Genomic DNA, 13825 nt, shown 5'->3' with positions numbered 1-13825 from the left:
CCCCTGGTCTCCCACACGCCGCATTGATCTAAAGCCAAATGTGTCGTGTCCACTTCTTCCCCCCGCACACACAAACACACTCACTGGTGGCATCATCACCATCACATACCCGTCGGAAATCCCGCTGAGGTCTCCCGAAAGGCTGGGGAGGAAGTGGAGGAGGGTGAGCGGGAGGGTGAGCGGGAGGGGGAGGGGGAGGGGGAGGTTGACGACGAGCAGCGGACGGGGAGAAAAACGTCCCCTGAGGCCCCGGGGTTGGAGGAAGGGCGGACGCGCCCCCCCTTCCCACAGCGGATGAACTCAGAACACACAAATACACCAAAACCCAGAAAACCATCCCCTTACCTCAACACACTCCCCCACACCCCTCACACACCTACACACACAAAATCCTCACCTCCGCCCCACCATCTTCGACACCGCCAAACTAACGACGAAACCAAGGTGATCAAGAAGCGCGGCCACAAGGCCGTACACATCCAAAAACACGGACACGGGCGCACACAACCAACATCTTGAAGCCTCCAGCCTCCTCTTCCTCCGCCTCTTCAAAGGTACAAGCCAAAGTCTTCAAACCTATCGCCAACTAACCGATGACGGCAAGAGAGCGAAGGCAGGAGGACGGCACTGAAGGGCCCCCCGTGCGGCTACACGGCTACACACAACACGATGCGCCGTACAGATGGAAGAGCCGTACAGATGGAAGAGCCGTACAGATGGAAGATCCCGCAACGAGCTAGATCTTGCAAACCATATAGCCAGTTAGTTTGTACGACTCCATTATAACACAAAACTGCTTCGTCAACTACCTCACCAGCCCCTTCTCCAAGCACAACACACACATACACATACATAGGTTCACTCCGAGCTCCAGGCCCCCAACATGCAAAAGAGGGCAACAGAGCAGCACAGACAGACAGACAGAGAGAGAGAGAGAGAAGAAAAAAGTGAAGGGACGATGGCTGCGACAATGCGACAACGACGACAATATAGGACTGCGGCGACAAAACCGAACCAGGAAAAGAGGTTGGCATCATCATCTCGGAGAGTGGGGAGGAGGAGGAGGAAGAGGGGACATCTGTGGGGGGTTCGGATTATGGTGCCGCACGGTGCCGTACACGACACGTGTATGTACGAGATGACCCCGTGCCCCCAACACACAAGTGGTGCTTTGGGAATGGGGGGACGGGGTGAGGGGTGAGAGGGGTTGAGGGGGGAAGCAAATCTGACCCACCCACCCACTCACACACACACATACACGTTGGAAGCCTCGCCTGCCCCCGCCTCAAGCCACCCCACCCAATCCCAAAGGGACGGTGGTCAGTCACGCGGCCAGTCACACACACTTCCACAGCGATAAGGAATAAAAGATTATTCAGATCTGACTGGAAAAACGGTACAGGGGAAGAGGGAGGGGGCAACAGAGGGGAGAAAACAAAAAAAGAAGGAAAAAAATTGCCCTCATGCAGAATCGAATGCGCGCGGGGAAAGGGGATTGTTGTCGAGCAGTGCACACGCCGCACAACACTCGGGGGCCGCGAAAGCCCTTCCCTCCCCCTTTCTCTCCCCCCCCCAAATACACACATGTACAACCCACTCTAAAAAACTCGCACATCGACACACGGCTCCCCCGGTCCCCCTTTTTTTACACCCTTAACCTCTTTCCCCCCCCCCCCGAGGCGGAAGGTCCTTAGAATGTTGTTTTTATATCTATTCAAAACGAGGAATATATAGATAACACGCACACATGCACGCATACACATACACACGTACGTACGTATGTATGTACGTACGGTCACGTCCACAACCCCAGCTGCTGTACGGATCACCTCCTTCCACCATCCCTTCGCGTCCTCCGCCATTACGACATACATGCAGGCGGTAGTTCAGCCAAAACTAACCTCACCTCGCTCCTCACCCTACTCCTATCCCCCACCTCCCACCCAGAACCCCACATCCATCACGCCAGCTGCAGTGCACCGCTAGTGCTCCCCCCCGCACCGCCAGACAGACTCCCCCCACCACCGGCCCCGCCACCCTCAGCGCCTCCTCCGTTTCCGTTGCTGTTTCCGTTGTTACCGTTGCTACCCGCAACGGTGGACTCCGAAACGGCCCACGAACCGGCCGCTGCCGCCGTCGCCGGAAGATAGACCCCTGCTTGACTGCCCCCGCCGCCGCTACTGCTGCTGCTGCTGCTGCCGCACCGCCCCAACGAGGGCCCCACTCGCGTCTCCGCCCTGCTCCTGACCCTCTTTACGAAGTCCTTGAAGCGAGTCCAGTTCCCCGGCTCGAACATGGAGTCACACAGCCGGTTGAATACCAGGGACTGGACCTGGGAGGGTGCGGAGGGGTGGGTGGGGGAGGCGAGGGGAGGGGAGGGAAAGTGGGGGGGAGGACATCACAACATGACGATGATGGTGGTGGTGCTGCTGATAATCATGATGAACTGGCTAAGTGCCGACGGGATGGGGAGGAGGGAGGGGGGCCCCGGTGTCCAGAGAGTCCTGATGTCCCCTCCGGAGGGCCAATCCGAGGACACAGCGAATCTGTTCGCCTTTTTCCCTACCCCTGCCCCCCCCTCGCCTCTCCCCCTACCCCTCCCCCTCCTTCAAAACCGCCTACTGGTCAGTTCTGCCTTTTCCTTGGAAGCAGCTTCACTCGCTCGTGGTTTGATTTTCCCCCCCTTGCCCCCCCTTGCCCCTCCCGCTTGCCCCCCCCCTTGCCCCCCCCCTGCCCCTGCCCCCACCAACCCCTTACCCCCCCCTCACCGGCGGCAACTCAATCCCCTGCACCAACCCCGTCTCGAACAGCACCCCCTCCAGCCGCCCCAGCGCCCCCTCGTCGAACCGCTCCCAGCAGTTCTCCAACCCCACGGACACACGCAGAGCAGCCGCCACCGTGCGCTGCTGGGTCAGCTGCCGCTCCGGGTCGCAACACGCCTACGGCCGGGAAGAGGGGGAGAGGGGGAGGAACGATACCGTGATGGTGATGGTGATGGTGATGGTGATGGTGATGGTGATGGTGATGATGGTGATGATGATGATGATGGTGATGATGACGATGGTGATGGTGATGGTGATGATGATGATGGTGATGATGGTGATGATGGTGATGATGGTGATGGTGATGATGGTGATGATGAGATGCAAAGCGCAAAAAATCAATAGCCGACGCACACAACGAGGAGGAAGAGGAGAAAGAAAGAAGGCGCCAACAAAAGGGGCGGCGAACTGCGTTGCGTGGAAAAGCGAATGCTAGCAGAGCAGAGCAAAGGAAAGGAGTCAGGGAGACCTGTATGCAAAGGCAACAAGGGAAAACAGCAGCGGCCTCGACATTCAAAAAGGACGATGTGCGTGGGGGTGGGAGGGTGAGGGGTGTGTGGGGAGGCGTGGGGGAGTGTGGGCGCGGAGGGTTTACGCATCTAGGGCTCTCAGTTTGTTCGTCTGTCAGTATCTAAGTCCGTCACCGTCACCGTCATCGCCAAACCCCCAAACGCACCCACCCCAGCCCAACCGCAGTACGACGGCATACCTGTGGGTGCATTTCCCGGCTTCTTAGTTCACCGCCACGCAGTCGTACACTCACACCGTTGCGAGAGAGAACCTGACAGACAGACAGACAGACATGCAGAGCGCAGAGAGGCGAGGAAAGTTGGGCGCAGAGCGGGAGCCCCGGCGGTGGAGACACCCCACAAAAAGACAATGACCGCCGACGAACGGTTTCATAATTTCGTGTTGTTGTTTTCGGCACGGCAGTAAGTGTGAAGACCTTGCTGCGAAGACGGACCCCGGTGGTGGTGGAGGAGCTTAGACCCCCCCTTTAATTTGTGAAGCTGCTGACGAAGCCCCCCAGCCAGTCTCAATCGGTACGGGAATGAGGTTAAAAAAAGAGTCGAAAATGCGTCCGCATGTGTTTCCCGTAGTACGGATGATCCATGCCCGCGTCGATCCCGTACTTCCTCCTAGCCCGCTCCCGTTCCCCTCATCCCCAAGAACATGGTACGTCGTACGCTTGCCGTACACCGCACTCACATGCATCACCGGCAGGTAGCCATCCCGGGTTGCCGTATTGAAGTACCCTGCCGTAAGCTCTGGAGCATGTGACGCGGTGCCGTACCACCAGGATAGACTAGGAAGCTTGGCGTGAAGCCGAATGGGCAGCGGCGGCGACGGCGTCGTCATCGCCGCTACCGCCAACGCCGCCGCCCCGACGTCATCGTCCATGCTACAGCCGCCACCACCACTGCCGTATCCACCATCGTACGACGACGACGACGAAGAAGAATAAGAATAGAACGACGCCGCGCCTAAATCCAAGCCCAAACGTTGGCCCGTCACCGCCACGCCCGGCAGGGACGGCGGCGGCGGCCCAGTCGTTAGCAGTACTTGCCGTGCAATCCCAAGGACATCATCGGCGTGCTGCAGCAGCATGTCGCCGTACCACTGCAGGAAAAACTTGCCGTACGGGCTGTTCCAATTTCCCCTCTGATGGAAGAAGCCTGTTTGATGCGGCCAGACGTTGTACGAGCCCGCGTCGTGCGGCCCCCGCAGTCCCCAGGAGGGCTCATTGACTTGCTGGGCGCAGGCGCGGAGACATGACAACATGTATTTGTCGTAACACTGCGGTAATATTTGTTGTTGTCGAGGAGGAGGAGGAGGAGGAGGAGGAGGGGGAGGAGGAGGAGGGCAACAAAGAACTCAGCAGCAGCAAGGAAATCAGGACGGAGAAGAAATGCCAGAAATGTGAAAACGGAGTGCATGTGTAAACATCCTGAGAATCGGCGGGTGTGTGGACTGTGTTTTGAAACATGTGGATGGCAGGAGGATCGGGTAGGTGGGGGAGGGGAGAAGGAAGCGAGGAAGTGAAGTTGAAAAGCGTGGAAAGGTGTGTGTCTGTATGTTTGTCGTATTCGTTCACGAGCCGGGGTGTTAACGGTCCGCCACCTATATGCCCCCTCCCCCCGGTATCGACCCCCTCATTACAACCCCCTCCCCCTTCCCCTCTCCCCCTCCCCCTCCCCCCCTTTCCCCCCTCCCCTTCCCCCTCCCCCCCCTTCCCCCTTCCCCCCCTCCCCCCTCCCCCCCTTCCCCCTTCCCCCCCTCCACCCCCCGCACCCACCTGGAACTCCCCCACTCCAGGAAAGGTCCACTGCTTGCCTCGGAGGGGTTGGGCCGGGTACTTGAGCTCGCCGTCGGGGCCCAGACCTGTAAGGGGGGCGGAGTGGGCAGAGGTGGAGGAAAAGGGAGGTGGGGGAGGCGGGCGGATTGTATGGTGATGGTAATGATGACGGTGATGGTGTGGGGCTGCTGTTGCTGCTGCTGATGATGATGATGAGGCGAGGAGGAGGATGCAACTCAAAGTCAAGGAAACCACTGCCGACCGACGTCCAAAGCCGCAACTCCCAACCAACTCACCAATCAGCACATCCAAAATGGTGCTGCCCAGCAGGGGCCCCATCTCCCGCCGGAATGACGTCATCAGGTCCCGGTAGCACTCCAGGGGGGTGCGGCCGGCCAACACAGGCACTAAGAATCCCGACACAGGACCCGGGGGGTTGCCGGCGGAGGGGGGAGGGGGCCCACGCAGACCGGGCGGTGAGGTGAGACGCGAGTGCCAGACAGCAGCGGCAGCAACAAGCCGCAATGAACGAACGCCATGAAAACAAAAACGTGACGCTCATGTCCTCCGCAACCAACGATGATGCTGATGTGTAACGAGGAATTGCAACATCCTCACTCACTCACTCACTCACTCACTTACCCTCATTCGCACCCAGTGTCACAAACTCCGGGCAGCGGACCCCCTCCTTGTCTGTGTAGTATATGTCGGGGTTGGCTCTCCCCGCCTCCGCAACCCAGGAGGGCAGCGGGACCATATCGTTCCCGTGAAAACACAAACAAACCTACACGCGTGTGTGCGTGCGTGCGTGTGCGAGTGTGTTTTACCCCCGGGGAAAACACCGGGGGAGGAGGGGGGGCAAGGCGGGAGGGGGGGCCGAGCGGGAGGGAGGAGTGAAGGAACGACTAATAAACGACAGCAGAGGAAGGGGAGGAGTGAGCGGAGGGAGATAGGAACTACTACGGCTTTTGAGGCAAATTTTAGAGAGACAAGCCACGGATGGTGTGATGATGGCGACGATAGTGATAATGGTGATGGTAATGGTGATGATGACGGCATGACGAGAGGGCGGAGGAAAGGCCCCACGGCGGCATGTCACATGCACACGCGCATAGCGTGTTTCAGACGGGCCCCGCGAAACCCACATGGCCACACCTGCGCCATGAAGCCCTCGTCGCGAATGAGGGCAAGCAGCTGCTTGTACGACGACCAGTCGTACTCCCGCGGCCGTACACCCTCCACAATACCCCAATACACGTCCACACAGATGCCATTGATCCCCAGTGCTCGCAGCGCCTTGAGCCCCGAACGGAGCGCCTGAAAGGAACAATGCCGTGTGTGTGTCATGTGGGTCACGTGCTGTGTTTTGAAACAAGGACGCGCTGGCCGATTGCAACTTGAGCTGAACATAAACATTGAACTAAAATTTTACTATTAAATAGCGAACAATAGCATTGTTGCAGGTCTAAACAGGTCTTACAAAGTATTGTGCGTATGCGTATGCGAATGTGTGTGTGTATGTATGTGTGTGTGTATATGGCACCCGGATACCCACTGGGCGTTTTTCCCCTCTCCACCACCGCCGCCGGAGGTCAATCACCGCAAGCTACTGTTTGATCTGACAATCCCTTTTGTAAGTGCAATTGACAGGAGACATGCAGAGGCAGGGATGGATGGTGGGTCCTAAGCCGACCTGCTCCTCTCCGGGCGGCCGGCACATGGCGGCCGCGGTACATTTTCAGGCATATCGCAAGACGTCGTTGGTGAAAGGGACATCTGTGAGCCGTAAATGATTTGTTTTCAAGACGCACATCGCAAGTCACCGTCAGCTGAAACGTTGGTTTTGGCAAGCGAAATGGCAAATTGCGCCCGACTGTAAAACCGCCGGGCGCTTGGCTAGCCCGACAGGGTTGCTTACCTCATAGTAAGCAAATTTGTTGGCTGGCGTTAAAATGTCTCCATCGAGGCTCGTGTAAAATGGAAGCGTTGGCTCCTAGCGGCACGCGAGACGCATGAAATACAGAAGGTTGTTATGCGGTACTGCGTTAGGAAAAGACGAAATTCACAGAAGCCCCAACTGCAGTGCAAAGTCCTAAAAACCTTCCAACGCTTATTACACACATTAGCGCACATCGAGAGCGCCTTCGAGCACCGTTTTCAGTTAGACATCCGGCAAGCCGAGGCCTCTGCGTTCACCCCTCAAGATCAATAGTCGAGCAGCAAATATTTAGGGAAGTCTCTTGAAATGCGACGCCCATTAGAGCTAAGGGCGCAGCAAGCGGACGTGTACCTCGCCTTCCAGGCCTGGCCGTCCTGGCAACGGGCTACAACGACACCCCATAATACATAACACATAATAACAAACATGTGCGATATAGGCTGCGCGTTGAAAATGACCGTGGCCAGCACCTCGAGCGACAGCTGAGTCTTGCATATGCAGCAGCGACAATAGGAATTTTCAGCCTGTCCCCTGGACAGAAATCTTACCTCTTCTACCGCTCGCCGACTGGCCTCCTGTCGCGGTAGCCGTCCGGTCTGGCCACCTTGTCGCGTCGACGTCAGCACTTCTGTTTGCACTTGACCCAGCTGTGCAATGGCCGCGACCTGCTTTCCATTATAGCGTCCCCTCCTCTGAAGTTTTGTATTTGGACATGGAAGAAACACTGTGGCAGGAAAGGAGCACGAAGCTACACCTGTGCAACGTTGTTCTATACACCCGTTCATGTTAAATTTAGCTAGTAGACCTTATAATAAATTTAGCTAGAATAATTGAGTTGCACATTTTCTCCACGAGTCTACAACGAACTTTCGCAGCGTCACCTGGGTCGCTCCGGAGCCGGTCGTAAAGTTTTGCCAACGAGGTAACGGCCATTTTGGCAATCCAAGTTGCATGCTTACAAACCTTTATTCTCTAGGTTCGCGCTTTACACATTTGTATGTTTGGAAGGAAATCTCTGTCCTTTGACAATAGAGCTTGCCTTTCGGATTGGAAACCCCCTGTTACCTGTAGGGCGGGCTTTTGCACGCGGATAAAAAGGGCGCAAAACTTTGTGATCCTATCGCCCTAGCACATTACTTCGGCTTTTCCGTAAAACAGCATGACCAGCTGCTCTTCGGTAATGGGGCTGCGCCAGCGTTGCTTGCTGGACAGGAAAGATTTGTGTCGGCCACGTCGCATGAGGACGCTGGTCAGGGCATCAAGCACGTCCCCATCTGTCGACACTTCCGGGAAGATCCCCGACAATGTAAAGATACCCCCAACGCAAGCCGTGCCACCTGGTGATGCCAGGCAAGCAGCGTCTGCGAGCCCTTCTGGCCCTGCCGCTCCGGCAAAGCGCAAGGGTGCTTGGACGCCTCCGTATCCGAGCCTTGTGAACACCAAGCCGCTGCCAACAGAGGATGTCAAGACTAACATTGATATGTGATGGTTAAGGTCGGCTCTCTAAACTTGGACAGTTGGATGGCGTTTCGGACTTGCCTACCGGCCTACTAGCTGCAACGTTCTGGTGTGATGTTCTGGCAGGGAGCTTAATTTACGATAGCGCAGCTTCTGGGACGCGCTCGCCGACTCGTGTGGATTATCCGTATGCCGGTATGGATAAATAATGCGATTCGGTGTTGGCGACGTGTTACTTGCGAAAGTTTGTGGGAGTACTATTGAAGATTTAACAGGAGTTTCCTTCAGGGACTGTGTTTTGGATTGTTTATAAGCAAACGATTTACCTCATCTAAATCCCGTACTCCTCCCCGTGCATATGACCACAATAAATCATGCGTCTCTCGATGGTTTTAAACACGAATTTCCAATATGTGGCATGCGTTTTTCCCCGCTGCTGCCGCCCGTTGGCTTGCTGGGTCACGGGCACGGATTTTTTGGGGGGATTTTACAAGTCACAGTAGGGCCGTGGTGTAGTACGTGAAAGGCTGCGGAGTTTTCCAACCGGTGAATGTGATTTGCCCCACAACATTGATAAGGGCAGGCTGGTTTGAGGAGCGATAAGTTACAAGGGTTCCTGCTGCGAGGTTTTTTTTTTGTTTGGGCCCCTGCCTGGCCATATTTGCCATCCCGGCTCTCGTGGTAGCTCTGTCGTCCCAGTGTTGTGGCCGTCCGTTAATTCAAAGGATGCTATCTGTAAAGCAGCAAAAAGCATAGGCGGTTAAGAGCCGATAATATTTGGTCGAAATATGTCTGCATCCGGCATGTTGGATATAAAGTATTTTGGTTGGTTGGTGCTATCGATGTGCATATCCGGTCGTCGCCAATTTTTCGTTTTCTAGTTTAAGACACCAGTTTTCTGGTTCGGTGTGATGCCAATGCTACACGATTATGATTCGGAAGGAATCCTCGAGGCCGATGTAGCAACCGTGGGGCAGGACATGTGCAGGGAAGGTGTGGCGTTGTTGCTAGCTGCAAGCCAGAGGCGAGATGATTGTTACAGGATGTTTGTAAATGTTGGTCATTTCCTGGCATGCTAAATTCCTCTATCGGCGGATGTCGTTTTGAGCTCCGCGCCTCTGGCTACCTCAAATCACACCGGAATGTTATGCTGCATCTCTGTCCACTTCCAAATTTAGGGTGGCATCCGTAGCATCCGTCTTGGCAGCTGATTCACTTTAATTCCGGAGCGAATGTAGGAGTGTGTTCTCTCTAAAGCTTATGGCAGCCTTCCTCTGTGTGAGCGAACAGCGCCAGCGAAATGTGACATGAGTTACAGGGGGAGGCCGACACGAAAATGGTAAGGTGCGCCACCGGATCCGCACTGCGAAACGGGGCGTAAAGGGCACATGGGTTGAAAGTAGCAGTGCGAAGGTTATCCGCAGCAGACGCGCGCTTGACGTCAAGTTCCACCAAACGCTGCAGTTGATGCCTTGATCGGCAAGAGATGCCGAGCGGCAAGTGCGATGTGCTTTTGGCGGCTGGCATTTGAGAACTGGTGAGGTATATCAACGCAGTGTGCTACCGTACGGCAAATATAGGCAAGTCACTCCGCAGCAACCCCTAGAAGCTTGCAGAGGATAGCAGATGCTAGGCCCTTGAGCCTTCCCTGCATCAATGACAGAATTAGGCATACGGTTAGGTGTACGGCAGTCGGTAAGGTCGGTTCCGCGTACCGTTGCCCTGTTACAACTCAAAAATATTTGTGTTTCATATACTTTGTTTATACTGTTTGGCTCAAATAGCGTACAATTGTAAAATGAGAAGAAGCGATTATACGCTCGCGACAGCCGACGGCAAAATCCCAACAATAACACGCGCCATATCTCTATTACGCTAGGGACGAATCAAACTGGATTGTTTTGTAAATTCAAGTTCTGGGCACAAAGACCTCGCACGGTGACCACCAGCAGTGACCGTGCATGCACACCCAAACTGCAACATCGCTTGCTTCGTGGCCCGCAATCCTTAGCGCAAGTTCAGGATGCTGCGGAGCACTTGCGGCCGTGTTCGGCAAGGCCCCAGGAGCGCTGCGGTTGGGTCTTGCTGCCCGCTTCGCATGCTACGCGGCACTTTTCACGGTGCGCGGCGGCGGCGGCAGTTATCGCAGTTATCTGCCCGTACAACTCTCTTCCCATCTGCCATCTTACGACCCCCTGCCTGCTTCCCGTAATCCCGTTATAGGAAATCCCGTTGAAGGACTTCCCCCCTCCCCCTTCCCCGCCCCTGCTCCCATTCCCATTCGATCCTCAGAGCAACGCGGCTGCGATGGCGCTCTACCTCCGCAGCTTGCAACAACTGGCCTCCCTGCAAGCGACGGTGTACAGCAACGCTGCCAACATTATCACAACGGTACGGCATGGGGCCCCCTCTGTACGGACGACGGACTAAACCTCTTCATGCTGCCGTTGAGCTGGCAGGAAGAGAGATTCGGGCAGACACGCGGCCTAATCTACGCGAGGAAGCTTACGAATACTCAATATTTCCGGATCGCGAGTGTACGGCAAAAAGTACTAGGGAGGGAGAACGGCTGGCATTCCGCAATCCTGATTGTTATAGTTAAACCCATATTTCGTCAAGTCGTCAAACATCATACTTAAACCCTCCCACCACCAGCATCATTCACGAATACTCTGCCTCTCGGCCCCCCTCCCTCCCTTCCTCCCCTGTTCCGTCGTTAGGGTCTGATAGCCTGGTGGCTTTACGGAGAGGCCATCGGGCCCAGGTGGCTGCTCGGGGTGATCTGCATACTCCTGGGCCTTGCCTTCGTCACGGCGGCAGCTACGACGCCGCCACCGCAGCTGCTGCCGCCGGAGAGGTTGTCATCGCCGCCGCCGCTGCTACGGCCGTCAGCGGAACCGTCAGCTCCCCGGGACGGCGGGGAGTACGACCGCCAGCTACAGCCATCGCGGCGACGGCAGCGCCATCAGCATCGGCAGTGACCGTAACATCCGAACACGACTCTAAAGTACTTACAGCAGCAGCAGCAGCAGTAGCAATGACAGGGTCACCAGCAGCAGCAGCAGTAGCTGCAGTCGCCTGCGTGGGAGCAGTAGCTGGGGGTGTGTGGCCTCGTCCATGTTGTGGCTCTGCGGGGCGGCAGTGGCGAAGTACGGCATTGCACTCGTGTGGGAGCCCCCTAGGGCCCCTGCGCCCGCAGGGTGTGGGGGGGCGTTGGCGGACTGTCCGGGGAGGGGCAGGGGGTGGGAGTTGGGCGCGAAGGTCGACAGCGGCGATGTCGACAGCAGCGGGGGCAGCGGCAGTAGCAGCTGCAGCGGCAACGGGCGAGCGGGGCGGCAAGGACGTCGATGAGGAGGCGGCGTGCGGTGAATCTTTGCTTAGCGGAGGCGGTAGTGGCGGCGGCGCCGCCGCCAGTGCCGCTGAGGGGGATTCCTTGTTAGACGGATTGTCAATGGATGGCTCCGCCACTACCGCCCCGACTGTTACCACTACCTCCCCCCCTGCCGCCCCTCCATTCGCCAGTGGTTCGTCTTACCCCGCCGCCGCCGCCACCCTTCTTGGCACAGCCACTAGCCCCGCCGGCACCGTGCCCACCCCCGGACCCGCTGTCACCGCATCCCGCCCACAGTCACTCCTTGTCACGAAAGAATCCGAAGGTCTAGGTAAGGAATTTCAAATTTAAAACATTTTTGAAAATATAAATCAGCGCACTTGTGAACACCTACACAGCATACAATGTAAGATACGGCATGTCCCGTACATGCCGTACCTATCCGTGCCTAGGTTAATTTGAAAACTCACGAATCATCCTTTTACCGTAGCGAGCAAAGGAGAAAACGACAAAGGCGCGCGCTGACGTGGCAAGCGGAACTGAGCTAATTGAACCCCGTCCCGCAGGCCGGTTGGGTCGGCTAAGCTACCGCATGATTGTATCGTACGATGGTACGGCATACTGCGGCTGGCAGCTGCAGCCGTCGGCGCCCACCGTACAGCGATTCCTGGAGGGGGCCTTATGTACGGTACTCCGAGAGGAGCGAGCGGTATTGGGGGTGCGGGCCGCGGGCCGTACAGATGCCGGAGTGCACGCGCGTGGTCAGGTGTGCGAAGTAATAACAGCCCGAGAATAAATAAATAAATGCTATATAAATGTATAATCATAAATATAAATTTATACGTATGCGTGCTTGTGTGGGTGTGCGAGAGATAGATAGATAGATAGATAGATAGATAGAGAGAGAGACTCTGGCGGGAAGTTCGGACGCACGGTTAGCTGCCGTACTGCTCACGCGATGCCATCATGCCACTATCCACAACATTTCAAGGGTGTCTCATAACGCCCACTAACGCCCACTAACCACCATTAAACACCAATGACTGCATAACGCCGTGGCGATGGTGGGTTTACAAACCCCATGTAATGTCCCCCCCCATGTACTGTGCCGTACTACCGGACAGGTTGTTCAGTTTAGCTGCGACAAGGAACTCGACGTGACCAAGATGCCGTACAAACTGAACTCCGTATTGCCACACGACATTCGTGTACTGCGCATGAGCCGTACGGCACCTGATTTTAGCGTCACCTGCAGCGCGCTTGGAAAGGTGCGAAGATGTGTTGGGAAGGAGGCCAACATTAATGAATACATACATACAAACATACATACATACATACATACATACATACATACATACATACATACATACATACATACATACATACATACACACATACACAGACGCGCATTACGAGATCCCCGCCGGCGGTATTACACCTCTCCGTCAGCAATTTCCCCCAACTCACCTGGTAATGGTTTTATGCCTCGAACCTGTGTTTCCTCTCCTTTTGTACCTCCCTTCTCCCCTTTCCCCCCTTTTTTCTCCTACGCGACAGCCCCAAGCCTCAACAGGAAGCGGATACAGTTTACCTGTAGGGGGGGTTTACATCACATTCATCGCCTTTCGGACTCTTAACCTACGTCCCGCGCAACCGCTAGTAGTCTGTAGTTAGTGTGTATGTATGTATGTATGTATGTATGTATGTATGTATGTATGTATGTATGTATGTATGTATGTATGTATGTATGTATTCATTAATGTTGTTTGTTTGTTTTCCCTTCGAATCCCGTTTTCGTTGGTGGTGTTTTGGGGGGTTGTTTCAGAGAGCCTTTGACTTTGCCCTAGCTGAGACTTGTGGACTCGCTCTAGCGGGACCTGAGAGCCCTTCGTGGTGTATTTAATGCAGCGCCATCCCCGGATGGAGGGGCTGCGGAGTGGCTGCGTAGAGTGTTGGCAGTCTGAGTCGGGGTCGGGAGC

The 13825-nt window shown here is 55.9% G+C and overlaps 2 protein-coding genes across 2 annotated transcripts in view; one reads left to right on the top strand and one right to left on the bottom strand.

The window, feature by feature from the left end:
* Positions 1–1960: 1960 nt before the first annotated feature.
* VOLCADRAFT_68093 (uncharacterized protein) lies at positions 1961–6465 on the bottom strand (the record flags this gene model as incomplete). The annotated part of the gene is made up of 9 exons (XM_002957237.1): positions 1961–2332; positions 2793–2939; positions 3532–3603; positions 4032–4136; positions 4338–4619; positions 5119–5204; positions 5415–5525; positions 5761–5902; positions 6274–6465. The coding sequence occupies 9 exons, from the start codon at positions 6463–6465 to the stop codon at positions 1961–1963; spliced, it is 1509 nt and encodes a 502-aa protein (XP_002957283.1).
* A 5955-nt stretch (positions 6466–12420) lies between these two features.
* The window catches only part of pus2 (tRNA pseudouridine synthase), a gene marked incomplete at both ends in the record, with an annotated part of 2674 nt that continues 1269 nt past the window's right edge, over positions 12421–13825 (top strand). Inside the window, 2 exons of the mRNA XM_002957273.1 lie at positions 12421–12612; positions 12971–13114. Coding sequence (XP_002957319.1) covers positions 12421–12612; positions 12971–13114 — 336 coding nt within the window. The remainder of the gene's footprint in view (positions 12613–12970; positions 13115–13825) is intronic.

Source organism: Volvox carteri (assembly GCF_000143455.1).
Source record: "Volvox carteri f. nagariensis unplaced genomic scaffold VOLCAscaffold_71, whole genome shotgun sequence".
Taxonomy (NCBI): Eukaryota; Viridiplantae; Chlorophyta; class Chlorophyceae; order Chlamydomonadales; family Volvocaceae; genus Volvox; species Volvox carteri.
The sequence above is the reverse complement of the archived record's forward strand: the minus strand, read 5'-3'. Positions and strand labels throughout refer to the sequence as shown.